General features: G+C 41.0%; 1 protein-coding gene across 1 annotated transcript in view; it reads left to right on the top strand.

Moving 5' to 3' along the window:
- LOC144608827 (sorting nexin-19-like) overlaps positions 1-11,431 on the top strand; it is a 92,611-nt gene extending 81,180 nt beyond the window's left edge. The window contains exons 11-12 of the mRNA XM_078426987.1: positions 6,974-7,098; positions 7,545-11,431. Coding sequence (XP_078283113.1) covers positions 6,974-7,097 — 124 coding nt within the window. The 3' untranslated portion in view covers position 7,098; positions 7,545-11,431. The remainder of the gene's footprint in view (positions 1-6,973; positions 7,099-7,544) is intronic.
- Positions 11,432-16,911: the final 5,480 nt, after the last annotated feature.

The following is a 16,911-nucleotide window of genomic DNA, read 5'->3' as shown; positions in this document are numbered from 1 at the left end:
AGAGGGGGAACGTTTAACGGAGATTTGCGGGGCAAGCCCTGAGTGTGTAGGAAGTGAATATGAAAGTGGGATAACATGGAACAAGTGGGAAGGGGTCATCGATGCTCAGTGTGGACTTAGTGATATGAAGGGCCTGTTTCCACGCTGTATCTTCCAATCAATCTATTAATCAGAGATTTAAAACTGTGTTTGCTGTTTTTTCGTTTTATATGTATGATTATTAACTTACTGCTTCCACGTAATCCCCATATTTTGACAAGTGCTCTTGACTTCTTCAGATTTGCTCAGTTGACTGCAAGCAGATGAACTGAGCAAGTGTCAGATTTTCCACCTTTCTAAGGCAACAAAGCCGCCCAACAGCTTTGGAAATGCACAATCCCTTTCTAATAGAATGTACCGTGGCATGACAGACAAAATGCTTTACATGTCTACTGGCGATATTGGGAGGATGTTCATATTGCTTCTTATACTGAAAGTTTAAGGTGAAAATTGACTGCAGAATCTCTCAGTACAGAAGTCTTGAGAAAACCCAGTCTCAGCTGTAATTAGAATTCAGTCAATATCGAATTGAATGAAAATTACTGTATGTAACTTGAACCAAATGTTTGGTAGCAATGTTGTCTAGTTTGCCAATCTTTATGAGACCAAATGAAATCTGCATTTAATTTTTTTGTAGCCTTTTTGGCTCCCAGTAGGAGCTATCAGCACAATGGTAGCATCTCACGGGATTAGAAAATGAGGGGAAAAAGCCTTGCTTTGTAGCTCAGTCTTGGAAAGTAGTGTAGGATATATTTTTTCAAGTGACCTATAGCTCATAAAACATATTAAAAAAAATCTCATACAAATGGAAAGATCTGGAGCCATTTACTTGTCACCTTTTTATTGGAAAACCTTTGTATATATTATGTTAAAAAAATGATTAGAAATCGTTTTTGGTATATTGGACACATTTTCCACATGCTGGATTGCATTTAAGCGGGGCAACTAAACCATGAATGATTTTATGTTGCTTTAAATAGTGCATTTCTTGGGGAGACTGGCTGCAGGCCACAGATTTTTAGGGTTCCTTCAAACAATTGATAGGAAATGCATTACAAATGTACGCTTTCATTCCCAAATTTGATCTAATATTTTGAGTCAAAATCCCAAGATTCCCACTTTATGCATAACCAAACAGCATTAACAAGTATTAAGTCCAAGAATTTTGTCTTTGTTGGTAACTAGGCCCCAGGATAAATCTTGACTCAGTCTATCATAAATCTAGTGTGGTCAGCAGTTGCACTTTATTCTTGACTATATTTTCTTTTCCTTTCGGACCTCAAAGCTTGCGGATTCCAACAACCTTGAATTCTAACACTTCTCCAGACCTTCTATCTCCCTTTACCTTCCTCTGTGTTCATGTCTCCCACCAGTATCTGCCATAGAAAACAGAACAGCACAGCACAGCACAGGATCAGGCCAATGTAACTAAACTCCTCTGCCTGCACATAATCCATCTCCTGCATATTCACGTGCCTATCTAAAAGCCTCTTAAACACCACTATCATATCTGCCTCCACCACCAACCCTGGGAGCATGTTCCAGGTATTATGTTTTCACCATACCTTCTGATTTTACAATTTTTGTGTCATCCATAAACTTACTAACCATGCCACCATAATATCCAAATTGTTAACATAACTAACAGACAACAGTGGACCCAGTTCTGATCTTTGCGGCACACCATTTGTTACAGGTTACCTGCCTTAACAATCCTCTCCCACCATCTTCTGTGTCCTGCCTTCAAACCAATTTTCTATCCAGTTGGCTGGTTTGTCCTGGATCAGATGCAATCTAACCTTCCAGACCAGCCTAGCATCAGGCACCTTGTCGGTCTTGCTAAAGTCCATGTAGTCAACATTTACCTTATTTTTGTTGCCTCGTCAAAAAACTCAAATTGATGAGACACAATTTCCCACTGAAATTTTGGAAGGAAGAGAGGCCCAGGGTACACAAACCTGTCTTCATCGATGGATTAGTGGTGGAGTTCAAATTCTTGGACATGCATATCTCTGAAGATGTGATCTGGAGCCAGCAAAATGATGCCTCTACATCCTTAGTAGATTGAGGAGATTTGGTATGTCAGTGAATACTCTTTGAACTTTTATGCATGTACAGTAAAGAGTAAAGAGGATATTGACTGGTTGCTCCAGGGTCTGGTTTAGTAACGTGAACATCCCAGAACGAAGGAGATTGCAAAGAGTGGTTCGCATGCAGTCCATCATGGGTCTGATTTCCCCCCCATCTATAATCTACAGGAAGCGCTGCCTAAATAAGGCAGCCAACATCACCTTGGACCCACACCACCCTGGCCAGGCTCTAATTTCACTCCTGCCATCAGGAAGAAGGTATAGGAGTCTCAAAACTAATGCCTAGGATCAGGAACAGCTTCCCTGTAACCACCAGGCTATACTCCAATTGAACTCTGGACTATGAACTGTTCTGGTTGCACGAGGGTCTTCGGACTTTGTTTTGTTCTGAACTATATTGTTTTTTTCATTTATTGAACTTTTAAAAATTTGTTTGATTATACTTTCTATAAAGTATTGTGTTTACAACTGTTGTGCTGCTGCTGCAAGAATCTCATTGTTCCGTTTCAGTACATATGACAACTAAACACTCTTGTGTCAGCATTGAGTATAATAGTCAGCAAATCATGTTACAGCTGTATAAAACTTTGTTTAGGCTACATTTGGAGTATAGTGTGTAGTTATGGTTGGTTCATTACAAGATGAATGGTGGAGGCTTTCGAGAGGGTGCTGAAGATGTTCACCAGGATTTTACTGGAATTAGAAGATATTGGTTATGAGGAAATGTTGGATAGACAGATTTTCTCTGAAGGCACTGATACGGTAGATAGTTTTTTTCCAGGGATGGGAATGTCAAATATTAGAGAGCATAGGTTTAAGGGGAGAGGGGGGACAGGCAAATAAAATGCATGGATAGGTATATAGATAGGAAGGGTTTTGAGGGCTTAGTTGGTATAACAAAGATGGACCAAAGGACCTGTTTCTGTGCTGTTCAGAACAAAGAATATACAGCACAGGAACAGTCTCTTCAGCCCACTATGTCCATGCCAAACACAATACCAGGTTAATCCTATCTCCTCTGCCTGCATGTGATCCATATCCATCCATTCCCTGCATACCCATGTGCCTGGAATAAACCTCTTAAAAGCCACTTGTATGTCTGCCTCCACCACCACCCTTGAAAGTGTGTTCCAGGCATCCACCACTCACTGTGTAAATAAAAGCCACAGCGCCCTTAAACCTTGCTCCTCTCATCTTAAATCTATGCTTCTAGTCTTTGACATTTCCACGCAGGGCAAAAAGGATCTGACTTACTACCCTATTTATGCCTCATAGTTTTATGTGCTTCTGTCAGATTTCCCCATAGACTCCGACGCTCCAGAGAAAACAATCTAAGTTTGTCCAACCTCTCCTTAGAGCTAATAATCTCTAATCCAGACATTATTCTGGTGGACCTGTTCTGCACCCTCACCAAAGCCTCTATATCCTTCCTGTGATGGACCAGTACAGCTTTACGACTGTGCATGGTAATTTTTTATTTACACAAACAGTAGGTGCTGTAAGACACTGCCAAGGGAGGGTAGTGAAAGCAGATACGATAGTGACATTTAAGAGACATTTGGACAGGCACATGAACAGGCATGGAAAGGAGGGATACTGATTATGTGCAGGTGGATTTGCTTAGTTTAGCACCATGGTTGAAATAAACATGACTGGTGGGCTGAAGGGTCTATTCCTCTGCTGTTCTATAGTGTTAATAATAGAGATATTAGTTGTTTTAGTGTTTCTTGCTGGGAAGTAGTAAACTTGGTTTCCGAAAGCTATAATAGTACGCTGGCCACGGCTAGTGAATGGAAATAATTTTGAGTATTCCCCTGTGGTTCATGTTTTTATCACTTATTCAACTTGTTTTACAGAGTAAGTAATGAATAAAATACTATTGAGCATAAAGAACATAAAATATATTCCAGATAGAAACTCATTGTGGCAATCAATGAAACCTGTTCTGGGCAAAATATTGAATACACTTGCAGTTTAAAACATTCTTTTGAAAGGACCAAGTGTCTTTATAATTTAGTTGCTTGTCCTTCACCTTCATTGTGTGCAGCAAATTGATTTCAACATTTGATTATTTCAAGTTAATCATAAAGGTTTGGTATGAAATCTTTGCAATGCATTTTTTGTACTTTGTAAGCTGAAAAGGGGACATTACTGTGTGTTATGGAAATTCCTCTTGCAGATGTATTGATACTCAGCAAGTCAAATAGTCTACCTCCATTCCTCCCTATACCTTTTATTTTTAAAGCTCATGCCTGATTTCTGACAGGGAAATTTTTGATCCATCAGAGGCTGTAAGCAAAATGTGTATGGGTGCATTGATTTCTCATCCACTACAGCCTGGTTGACATTGAGAATAAAGCCAAATTGTGTTATTCCATAAATATTGATGCCAAGGCACTCGTCTTTTTAAATCTGCAGTAAAGATAATCGACTGGAAGATAAATAGTCTTTGATTGTTATGCCTTCACTATAACTGATGTTGACACACTAGCTTGCTTAATATTAATTAATTTCATATTTTCAATCTCTGCTCCCTCGCTGATTCTCTCCCTTTCATTGAACCAGATCGATTGAATCCTCGGTGTCATATTTGACCCTAGCTTGAGCCTCAACTATTTATCTTTGCCATCACAAAGACATTAATAAAATACTGCCTGACTTTGCCTCAACCAAAGGTCAGCTGCGACTGATCCATGCTTTTCCTGCCAAGGTTTGACTGTTCCAATGCCCTGTTCCACTTTCTGTAAACGTAAGACAATCTAAGACACTGCTGCTTTTGCCCGACTCCAATTCAACCACCATCCATGTGCTTGCTGACCTTACTTGACTCAATGTTAAACAACATGTTGATGTTCAAATTCACATGTTTGCTTTAAAGTCTCTATATATTCTTACCTCTCCCTTTTTTTGTAATATTTGTCAGTCCTTTATTCTGTTGGTCATTTCCAAATATGATTGCCATTGATGATTATGTCTTCAGTTGCCATAATCCTACATTCTGGTATTCCCTCCATCACTTCTTATGAAAACGTCACGATCAAACTTTGTGGTTTGTTTCAAATTAGTTTATAATGGTCCTGTGAAGTGTCTCAGGATATTTTGCTGGGTAAAAGGCCCTTTTTGAAGAATTAATATTGTAGATGGAGTAATCATTGGCAGGGTGAGCATTCATTGTCTTGTGAAGATGAGTGGTCAGCTGTCTTCTAGTGACTATATTTTAGTAATGCTGTGGGATAGGAAGTTCCAGCGATGATGAAGGAACAACAATATATTTCCAGGTCAGGTTGGCGTGTTTGTGAACTACAGATGGTGATGTTTCAAGGTGCCTACTACCATTGGTAGTAGAGTTAGTCAGTTTGGTGGGTGCTTTCAGTGTAGCCAAAGCACGTATCTTGTGTTTTATCGATGGTGCACAATGTGCTGGTGTAAATGACAATGCTTCCACTCTGGTTTAGTAGATTCTGAGCTGCCACATATGGTGAAGGAGGTGCTTTGGGCTGGATGGGTGGTTTATGAGATGGTGCATTCCTTTAGTCATTGATGTAGGGCTTCTGTGGTGTCAGAGTTCTCAATGCCATCACAAATGATCCTTCTCCATGTTGAGTGGTCAAGCACAGGGGAATCACAGAGGTCATTTTCTTAAGGTTTTGAACACATCCTTGAACCTTTTTATTTGTCTGTCTGGTATTCCATGACAGGGTTTGGAATAAGCCATAAGGTTTGGAAGCCTGGTGTGTGTACGTGCTACCTGAAAGAAGGTTGAAAACATCATCCATCATTTTACTCGTGACTGAAAGTAAATTGATTGGGTGGACATTAACCAGATTGGATGTGTCTTGATGTTTGCGAACAGGATGTACCTGGGCAATGTTCCACATTGCTGGGTAGATATCAGTGTAAAATAAATCAGTAGAAGATGTAGTGGTTTTTCCACATAAATAAATGGTATATGTGTATATAGATTGCGTTCATGTTTAAAGTCATTTAACATTTTTATTGGATTGCATCCACTGCCTCCAGGAAGGTGATCCAAATGCCAATTAAATTGGAGTTGGACGTCATTTACAGCAAGTATTTGGCACACGATTCCAGTCACCGTATTGCATTTTAATCAAAAATACCTAAAGCTTTTATTTGGACTAAAATTGAAATTCAGCTACATTCAAAGAACTGTCAAGATTTCAAACACACCTCTGCCTTCAGTCTAACTACCATATGGTGTAAAGCTGCCTTTTGTTCCTAAGCCTTTGAGGGCATTGTGTACAGCGTTTAGAAATAATGATTGTTTCTTTTTATTTTTTTGAGAGTCCTCAAAGACGAACACATTTCGAGACTCTGTGGGTATTGCTGGATTTTTAGCATTTCAACTCAGTGCCTGAGGGACATCTCAAATTCTGCAAAACTAAAATGTACCACAGTGGGTTAGATTGCTTTTTGCATCTTCTAGATGTCATGTGTAACCACAACCTGGACTCTGGATCTAAGGTGAAGGAACACGGAGGAGCACGGTGGCACAGTGGTTGGTGCTGTTGCCACATGGCACGTCTTTGGAATTTGGGAGAAAACTAGACTGTTCGGGAGACTGTTTGGGGAGAAAACTAGACTAGTAGCTGTTGGGAGTTTGCACTTATTTCGTTAGCCATGTAGGTTCCCCCAGGTACTCCGGTTTCCTACCACATTCTTGCCTTCACACCCAAGGTCATGTTACCTGCAGTTCTGTATTTGCAGCACAACTTCACAATGCTTACCCTGAAAGCTGTTTTGAGAATATCTCTATTCCTTTATGATCATGTTGCCTAATTCTTGTTGTAACTCTGCATTCATTGCACATTCTCCATTAATAGACATCTGGTATACTGCATGTGGGATCTGCTGCTTGACTTCCTAATCCCAGAAGCGTCCAATGAGGAGTTCCAAAAGTCTCTGTTAACCTCAGCTTCAGGAAGCTCAGAGAAAATGCTGGGATGAGGTAAGTGGCTGATCTAGCAAATATTCTCATTGGCATTTTGCTTCTCTGATGTTCTAATGTCAGTGCCCATCATTTGCCTATTTTGACTATCATGAATAAATTAAATCTTCAGCATCTGTGGATGGAATGGACAGACGACGTTTCAGGTCTATTGTACAATAAATTTTCCAAATGTCTATTCTAGTTTTACTTTCTTCACATTAGCAGTTTGGAAGAAGCACATCAATAATTCTTCGGCCATGAACCCATTAGTAGATTTGTAATCAGATAATTCTTTTCTTGCATATCATTGAAAGAAAGTTCTTGGCCAACATCTACAGTTTAAAGGCTATTTAAGTTTAAAACCTGTGAAATATGTCCAGAATTGTGAAGTGGTATTTATTTATCAACAACGGAATAAAGATTTTTTTTCTGGATTTACTTATAGCTTTTTCTCTCTTGTGTAGCCAAGAACCATCTCCACCCATCAACTGAATACAAGGGAAGTGTATCTCAAGAATATTGCTGGGATGTCGTGAAAAGAGATCAGATAAATGTCGTTTTGCACAAGTGGATGGCAGATAAATTCTGAGCCTAAATTCTTTACATTTCAACATTAGTTTCACAGTAAAATGAATGCACTAAATAATGAGCTATTTATTGAAAATGTAATGCGTAAGAAATTATCTGGCACTGCGCTCAGCTTTGTTCATCAGAGGAGATCTGGATGGGTTATTTTACACTGTATTGGCCTTCAGTGGATAGAATGTGTACAGAGAAATCAAGATAATTGTAATGTTTAACGTGCAATACTGTTAAAACCAGCACGTCTCAAAAAGGTGAGTTTTAAATGGCTTCACATTCATCAGATGCCATCACCTCGGAGGTAGGTGTATACAGCAGGCTTCTCAATCATTCCTTCTCACATTTAATCCACACAAATGACTAAGCTGCTTTATTAAGGTTGTGCTGTCAAGACCAGTCCCAGTCCCAGTAAATGCACTAATTAAAAATATTTATTCAAACATTCCTAAAACCAGTGCTTTTTCTGCAATGGTACATGCTGGTATAACGTACCTCTTAAGAACTCAAACGTCATTATGTTGTTTTTCAGTCACGTGCACGCATGTTTGTTAATCGTGCGTACTGGCAACTTTTTATCTGCAAAAAGCACTGCCTAAAACAGAAATACTTGCACCATGTGCACTTACTGTTTTGCACTTTTTAGGGTACCAAGACCATGAAATTCTTCAGAATTATTTTACACAAATGCGGAAGACATTCTCTTTTCATGTTAAATGGGTTTCCGCCGCACTTTTAGCAGGGGAACAGCATTGAAGGATTTTTTAAATTACGACCCAAGCAAAAAGAAAAAAATGTGAAGCTGCAATCCATACTCAGTACAACATGGTGGCTGAGAGCCATTCCTTGTGGTCTGTCACAGTTTGGCCTTGGATAGAACAGAAGTCACCAATCTTCGCTTTGTTTTAATCAAGTTCAGAGGCGACCTATTGAATTGCCACATATTTTTTTAATTTTTGAATCGCTTGACCGACGCGCATGTTTGGCCATTGAGAGAAGCTGCCGTACGAGAACCGCTGCTTGCAGGTGTGTGACTGATGTGACATGGCAATGCTGGAAATACTCAGCAGCACTGTTAATGCTTCCATCCAGTGTCCTTTCTCCACAGCCTGACTGCTGACTGTCTCCAGCACTTAACATTTTTATTATACGTCTTGAGCATTGGCACTGTTTCAGTGAATTTGATATTTAATTAGCGGCTTTTAAAAGTATAAAAGAAAAATTGTATTTTCAGTCTCAATTAAAATTCTGATGCAGGTTAATTATTTATTAACTTGTGCTGCAGTTTCCTCATTCCCAGGTTGACATTTGTAAATAATAATTAATACAGAGCAAGATGTGCTTCCTGTCGGGATAAAACACAGTGCTGTAACTATTTGATCTTGTCCCTCTTTTTCATCTGCTGCGATGCCCATCTGCTGTGGTGGTGAATTGTTGGGTGTTGCTTCATGCAAACTGAATTACCTTGAAAATAGAAAAGGTGCCTCATATCATTCGGTATTAGATATTAAGCATTGTCTTTTGAGCTTGTATGAAAGTCTGTCTTCTACGGACAAAGACTGAAATAAGGAACAGAATCAAAGCACAAATACAAAGTTGCACCTTCCATTAAATTCTCTGTTAATCATTTTCCTCTACCTAGCTGTGCCTGCCATTTTCTTTAGAAACAGAGCAGACTTTGAGAATTTTGCATGATTTAAGTGTTATGTTGAATAATCAAACAGTTATAGAGCTAGACTACCAATTCCAGTAAGCTTTTTTCCGGGATCTTAAGCACTCATGCTAAATCCAGGGGTTTCATGCTTGTAAAGAAACACAGATTCCAAATTGTGGAGATTTAGTTCTCTTTCATGCTAATACCCCGATAGACGTAACTGGGACTCCCATGCACAATAAATCCACATACCTAAACTCAGGAAATTCAAGTTGACCCGGTCTCCCTCATATTCTCACCTGCTCCCTTTCCTAATTCCTAGCCTTTTCATCACTCATGCAGAGTCAGATACAGCCGTAAATTTTCTGAGCTGGAGGATTAATTCTTATTAAAAGACTAAATGCCTAAACCTCTTTCAGGGAACAACCTGTTCTAGCTATTAAGGTGGTACAAGAGTTGTTACTTCTTATATATGAAGTCCCTGAGGCTGGTCTCAACAAGAAGTAGTTTCATATATCAGTGCAGCTAATCATAAGCGTTATATGATTAATGTGAAAAGCAGCAGGAACCAGACATAATTGGATTAAGGGCAGGATTGGCCCAAGTAATCTGTATTACTGGTTGCATTCTCTTTCCCGTTCTCAATTCAATGGTTCAATGGTACTTTATTGTCACATGTACCTGGTTACAGTCAAATTCCTATATTTTTACAGTTCAGTAAAAATATTATTATACATAGGCACAATCATGCTCAAGTACAAGAGTGGAAGAAGAGTAGATTTCGCTGAGGCAGTAATACAAGAGTCACCACATTTTCAGAGCCATCTTGTACCCTTCAAGTTCAAAGTAGCTAAAAATGTTAGCCTTAACTTGGCCCTAAAGGCCCAATGTCCTGGTGGTGGCACTGCAGGGTCGACCTGGCCTGGCCCGGCGATTTTGTTGGTGCCCTCCACCGCCACTCCGTGCCCTTGCAGGCCGTTTCCAGTTCATGCATTCGACCACTTGGAGCAGCACTCGATTTAGTCAAGCCCCACGCTGCTGCAGGGCCTCCAACAGCCCACTCCACCAACGCAACAATCCGGGCACGTCGTCCAGCGAGCACGCCGTCCCTCGTCTCATTCGGCCAGCCTTTGTGTCCCAGGGGTCTCCTGCAGCCGATCTCAGAACACCCAGAGTGCTTCCGAGGGCGCGGGAGGTGAGCTCCCAGCCCTTTCGTCGACAGCACCCCTTTCCTCCGTTCGCTGCTGCCACCATCTTGAAGGAAAGGTTTTCTGTGTTTGTGAAATGGAGTGAATGCTCAATTGCATCTTATATGTGGAACATTGACATCCATCCACTGGGGTTAGACATTGTAGTTTTGTGGGTAAAGGAGTAAAAGGAAGAAATGGACCAGATCTTGAAGAGAAGATAGACCAGGCTTCAAAGTAGCTTTAAATAGAATTTTAAAACTTGATGCTACTGCTGATGTTCATCACAGTTGATGAGAAGCTGAAGTGCTTTACAGTGGAACCCATTGGCATGATGCAGGTTGAACATAATGGAAATCCACACTGGCAGATGCACAAGCTGCCATTTTAAGATTTCTGTTTTTCCAAAGTGACATTTCAGTTAGATGCTACTGTTTTGTGTCAGGATATTATTGGGTAACCATGGATACAGTGTATGTTTGCATAAATATGTAGTGCATGTTCAATTATAACTATTATTTGTCTCAAATGTTAAGTGTCTAGTGAGAGTTCCCAGTTGTAAAACTCAAGCCTGCTTGTGAACTTGTCAACTATGAAACATTGTCTTCCCACTAGCCTTGGAGTGACGGAGCCAGTTTTAACCATTCCCCCAAGGTGGCAACCAGTAAGTTGCTCACACATTTTACACTCTACCCAATGAAGTTAATTGAAAGGAAAATGGAGCAGAATGCTACACAGTTAATTACCCGACTGCTGATGATACCATGCAGATGGCAACAGTTAGGATCAGCTGAGATGTGTCTGTAGTTTCATGACGTGCCCTGAAAATGCATTGTTGTATGGAGAACAATGTGGTCAGGTTTTGTAATAGAGTTATAGTTTATGATGTATATTGTGCATTAAAGTTCTATAAATAAAGCTTTGAAGATGAGTGTCAGATACTCTGATCAATTTTATTCACAACCGTTGTCCAACAGCTTCACTGACTCAACACCAGAACGGGTTTCTGGGCAAAAGAAATGGTCCATCTCTGAAAATGTCTTCACGTTTCTAAACAACTTCCAAGGAAATGAAGGATCCTGACCCGAAACATCTCCTATCCATGTTCTCCATGGAAACCTACACCTTCTTTCCAATGCCAGTGGTGAAATGGGAGCATGGCCTGGGTGCTGTCAGTCCCTGATGATGCTGGCCACATTTTAGAGGCTGCACCTCCTATAGATCCCTTTAATGTTGGGGATGTCAATACCCATGATGGACTGGGCTGTATTCACCACTTTTTGCAATCTCCTTTGTTCCTGGGCATTCGAGTTACCGAACCAGACCATGATGCAATTAGTCAATATGCTCCCTGCTGTACACCTTTTAAGTTCAAGACAATATTTGTCGGCATACCGAATCTCCTCAATCTTCTAATTGGTGGCGTTGATGGGCTTTCTTTGTGATGCATCAATGTGGTAGGTCCAGGACAGATCTTCAGTTCAATGTATGCTCAGGACCTAAAGAGGGGCAATGCAAAGTTACAATTTGCAGAAGAATTAAAATTTGTTCAAAATCATTTCCTTTCGTCACCATCAAAAGCTTCATGCAAGCTGATGCTAATCCAATGGCAACAGAAAATGCTGCAAACATTTGGGAGATTGGCAGCCTCTGCAGAAAGTGAAACAAGTTTCAAGTAGAAGAAAAAGAGAGAATAGATTAGTTTTAAATTTAAATTGCAAGGAGAGTAGTGAAAAGGCAGGGAGAATATCTGTGATCGGGTGAGGAGGGAGTTGCACTGGGAATCTGAAGAAGGCTCCCAACCCAAAATGTCGCCTGTCCATTTCCCCCACAGATGCTGCCTGAACTGTTGAGTTATTCCAGCACTTTATGTCTTTTTTGTAAACCAGCTTCTACAGTTTCTTGTGTCTCCAAGTGAACGTATTGGATTGAGGCAAATTATCTTAATCGATATGAGTTTTGATTATATCTGTATTTTAAGAGAGACTTGAATTCTCTTTAATTCGTGAATCAACTCTGGGGCTTTTAGTCTTTGAAAGTGTTGACAACTCGATACCCTTTGCAACTTTCTGTTCTGATGCAGGAAAGGCAAGTACCCTTTAGTACTCTTTAACTGAATAACTGATCAGAATATTTCAGAGAGGAGTTGAGAATCAGCTGTTTTGCTGTGGATCTGATGGTCCCCGTAGACCAGGCTGGGGGAGGAGAGCAGTTATGCTTCCCAAAAGAATTTCGTATTAGTATTGGTTTATTACTGTCATGTGTACCGAAATACAGTGAAAAACTTTGCATGCTAATTAGTCAACTCATACCATACATGAGTACAATCAAGCCATGCACAGTACCAACAGGTAGAACAAAATGAAAAATACTGCAGTACAAAATAAAGTGTTATAGCGTTACATTTACAGAGAAAGTGCAGGTTTTTTTTTTTAAAGTGCAGGGGCCCCAATAAACTAGGTTAGCAGATTGGGACTACACCCTAAGCTAACTAAGTTGTGATAGAAGTGATCTCATCGAGGTACGCGAGGTATTTGCAAGCTCAATCGAATAGATTGAGAATGCTGTATCCATTAACTGAGGAAGGCCGACAATCTTACTTTAAACTTTTCTCAAATAGATCAACATTTAAAAAATGTTAACATCTTAAAATGCTAGGCTTTAATTAAAATTAACTAAAATAAATGAATCAATTATTTGATCTCTTTCGTAACAGTGGAGGTTTTTGCTGTATTCACAAAATGCTGGAGTAACTCAGCAGGTCAGGCAGCATCTCGGGAGAGAAGGAATGGGTGACGTTTTGGGTCGAGACCCTTCTTCAGACTGATGTCAGGGGGGCGGGACAAAGGAAGGATATAGGCGGAGACAGGAAGATAGAGGGAGATCTGGGAAGGGGGAGGGGAAGGGAGGGACAGAGGAACTATCTAAAGTTGGAGAAGTCGACGTTCATACCACTGGGCTGCAAACTGCCCAGGCGAAATATGAGGTGCTGTTCCTCTAATTTCCGGTGGGCCTCACTATGGCACTGGAGGAGGCCCATGACAGAAAGGTCAGACTGGGAATGGGAGGGGGAGTTGAAGTGCTCGGCCACCGGGAGATCAGTTTTGTTAATGTGGACAGAGCGCAGGTGTTCAGCGAAGCGATCGCCGAGCCTGCGCTTGGATTCGCCGATGTAAATGAGTTGACATCTAGAGCAGCGGATGCAATAGATGAGGTTGGAGGAGGTGCAGGTGAACCTTTGTCTCACCTGGAAAGACTGTGGGTCCTTGGATGGAGTTGAGGGGGGAGGTAAAGGGACAGGTGTTGCATCTCGTGCGGTTGCAGGGGAAAGTGCCCGGGGTTGGGGTGGTTTGGGTAGGAAGGTACGAGTGGACCAGGGAGTTACGGAGGGAACGGTCTCTGCGGAACGCAGAGAGGGGAGGGGATGGGAAGATATGGCCAGTGGTGGGGTCCCGTTGTAGGTGACGGAAATGTTGGTGGATGATATGTTGGATCCGCTGGCTGGTGGGGTGGAAGGTGAGAATGAGGGGGATTCTGTCCTTGTTGCGAGTGGGGGGAGGGGGAGCAAGAGTGGAGCTGCGGGATGTAGAAGAGACCTTAGTGAGAGCCTCATCTATAATGGAGGAGGGGAAGCCCCGTTTCCTGAAGATTTCCTGAAGGTTTTTGCTGTAGTGTTGAAGGTTGGGAGATGGAGGCAGAAAATTAAAGCATACCTCGATTAAACGTTTAAAAAAAAATCAGAAGTACACTATTAAAAACTTAGACTTCCATCTATGATAGTTTAATATTGCCTGTTTGGGATGTTACATATGGTCAGCAATTCGCCAATTATAATTGAGAACATCAGAGTTCCTGCATATATTTTCTCCCAAAGCTTTGCGTGGCACACTGATAATGTGAGAGTCATTATTGGTTTGAAACAAGACAGGGTGAGGAGAACATACATCATTGTATGTGTATGTACAGTGTCACAACGGCTGCTGCCTTACACAGCCAGAGACACAGGTTTGATCCTGACTGTACGGAGTGCGGTCTGGGCGTAGCTTGTATGTTCTCCCTGTGACTGCGTGGGTTTTCCCTGGGTGCTCCGGTTTTCCCCCACACTCCAAAGATGTCCACGTTGGTAGGTTAATTGGCTTTGGTAAAGATTGTAAATCGCCCCTAGTGTGTAGGGTACTGCTAGTGTATGGGGATAGCTGGTCAGCGCAGACTCGGTGGGCCGAAGGGCCTGTTTCTGCGCTGTATCTCTAAACTAAACTAAACTAAAATTGTTATTGTCCTAGTTACAAGCATTCTAACTTTGAGCATTGCATTATTAACCTGTCCAAAGTCCAAAATTAGTTTCCAATTATCGGTCTGATGTTTTTGTTTTGATGCAAGGTAGATCTTTGTAACTTCGACACATTTGTTACAAAGTCTGATTGGGTAATCATGTATAGACTTTTCCTTGATGCAAACAAAGTGTTTCACTGCACCTCGCGTTAAGTGACAAAATTAAAATAAAATAAACCTTATATAACAATTTGATGCTTGAACTTATTTCCATCTTAGGTCCTTTCTCGCCACGATTTTTTTCTTCCACTTGCAAGCCTTTATGCCTCTCTGCCACAAATGACAAGAACAGTTCAACCTTAAAACAGCATCTTTCCTTTCAGAGTGAATATTTCAATTCGGATAGATTGGATTTGCAAAGTCATATCTCAACAGCACCTGCAGGATATAATGACAATGGAGATAGTCAAAGAATGTTCTCAGAGAACACTGAAAAATAATCGTTTAGGTTGGTGCGATAAATAATATTTAAACATCAATTCAGTTACTTGTTGCTGCCAACTAAATTGCTGAAGCTTTTTTTAATTTTAAGTTATTCTATGCATCCTCATTATTAGCATGTAAATATATATAGAATCATTTCTTCCCTCTGAACAATTTTTACTGTTGTAACTCTCCAGAAATTTGCTCAAAATACTGTCCTTTCCATAACCAATTGAAAAGTAAAAGTTTTAGCACAAATTTGTAAGTTTGGCAATCTGTTTAGCCTTTTCTCTTGTGCAACCTTATATGTACACATTAATTTCACATACGTCAATTGTATTATAACTGGACATGAGAGGGAAGCATTTTATACACACAGGAAAAGTGAAAAGCATATTTCTGTAATGTTATCCACCCTTTAATGCCTCCCAAAGGAAACAAAAAAATATGAGAATACTGGCTCTACAAACATTAAGAAAGCCAACACTCTTGCGGTTTGAATCTGCACACTAGTGTAGGGGAGTGCAGTGCTAATGTTACTAAATGAATAATCCAGAGGCCAGCACTAATAGACCTGGGAATGTGAGTTCATATCCCAGCATGGCATTTTATGAATTTGAAATTGATTTAAAATTCAGCAGATAAAAAGCAGAACCAGTAAAATATTGGTCATGAAGTTCATCAAACTTGTTTAATAAAAAAAGAAAAACAGTTCATTCATACCCTTTATAAAAATATTTCTCATGTTGGGGATCGTTCAGATAAAGTGGTCAGAATTAGCACAAGGCCATCTGGGGTAATGTTAACATTTATACGAAGAGTACTAGAAATTTAGAATACTCGACAGTTGTAGAGCTGCGTATTCATTTAAAACTAATGCAGATACATACTTTAAACCACGTTACTGAATGTTATAGACCAAGAAGGGTTGATTAAGCATGGTCTAAATGAACTGAAGAACGTTCCTTATCCTGTCTGATCAGCCTGTGTCCAGTTGAACACCTTTGCCCACTGACATATCACCGCTTCAAAATCCTATCAGTGATTCGATATGTCACTGGATACTCCAATGAACTTGTAGAAAGTATCAGGAATGCTTGCATCATGGCCTGGTATGGAAATGTCAGCTCACAGACCTGTGAGAGAGTGGTGGACTCTGTGGACTCAGCCCGGCCCATCATGGGCACAGCCATCTCCACCATCTAAAGGATCTATATGAGGCACTTCCTCATGAAGGTGGCTTCTATCATCGAGGCTCCCCACCATCTGGGCCTTGCCCTCTTCTCACCGCTACCATCAGGCAGGAGGTACAGAAGCCTGAAGTCCCACCACATCAGATTCAGGAACAGCTACTCTCCTGCAATCATCAGGTTGTTGAACTGACCTGCACAACTAGGGTTGCCAACTGTCCTGTATTAGCCGGGACATCCCGTATTTTCGGCTAAATTAGTTTGTCCCGCACGGGCCACCCTTGTCCCGTATTAGTAGAGTTGCCAACATCCTCACTGCCAAATAAGGGACAAAGGGTGACGTCACCGCCCCGTGGCCCATGTGACTTCACCCACCCAGCGGCCACGTGCTCCCGGGCGGCCGCCAATGGTGGAATGGGAGCACGTGGCCGCTGGGTGGGTGAGGTCACATGGGGAGCGGGGCGGT

Source organism: Rhinoraja longicauda, chromosome 32 (genome assembly GCF_053455715.1).
Source record: "Rhinoraja longicauda isolate Sanriku21f chromosome 32, sRhiLon1.1, whole genome shotgun sequence".
Lineage (NCBI taxonomy): Eukaryota > Metazoa > Chordata > Chondrichthyes > Rajiformes > Arhynchobatidae > Rhinoraja > Rhinoraja longicauda.
This window is presented reverse-complemented; position numbering and strand designations above follow the sequence as displayed.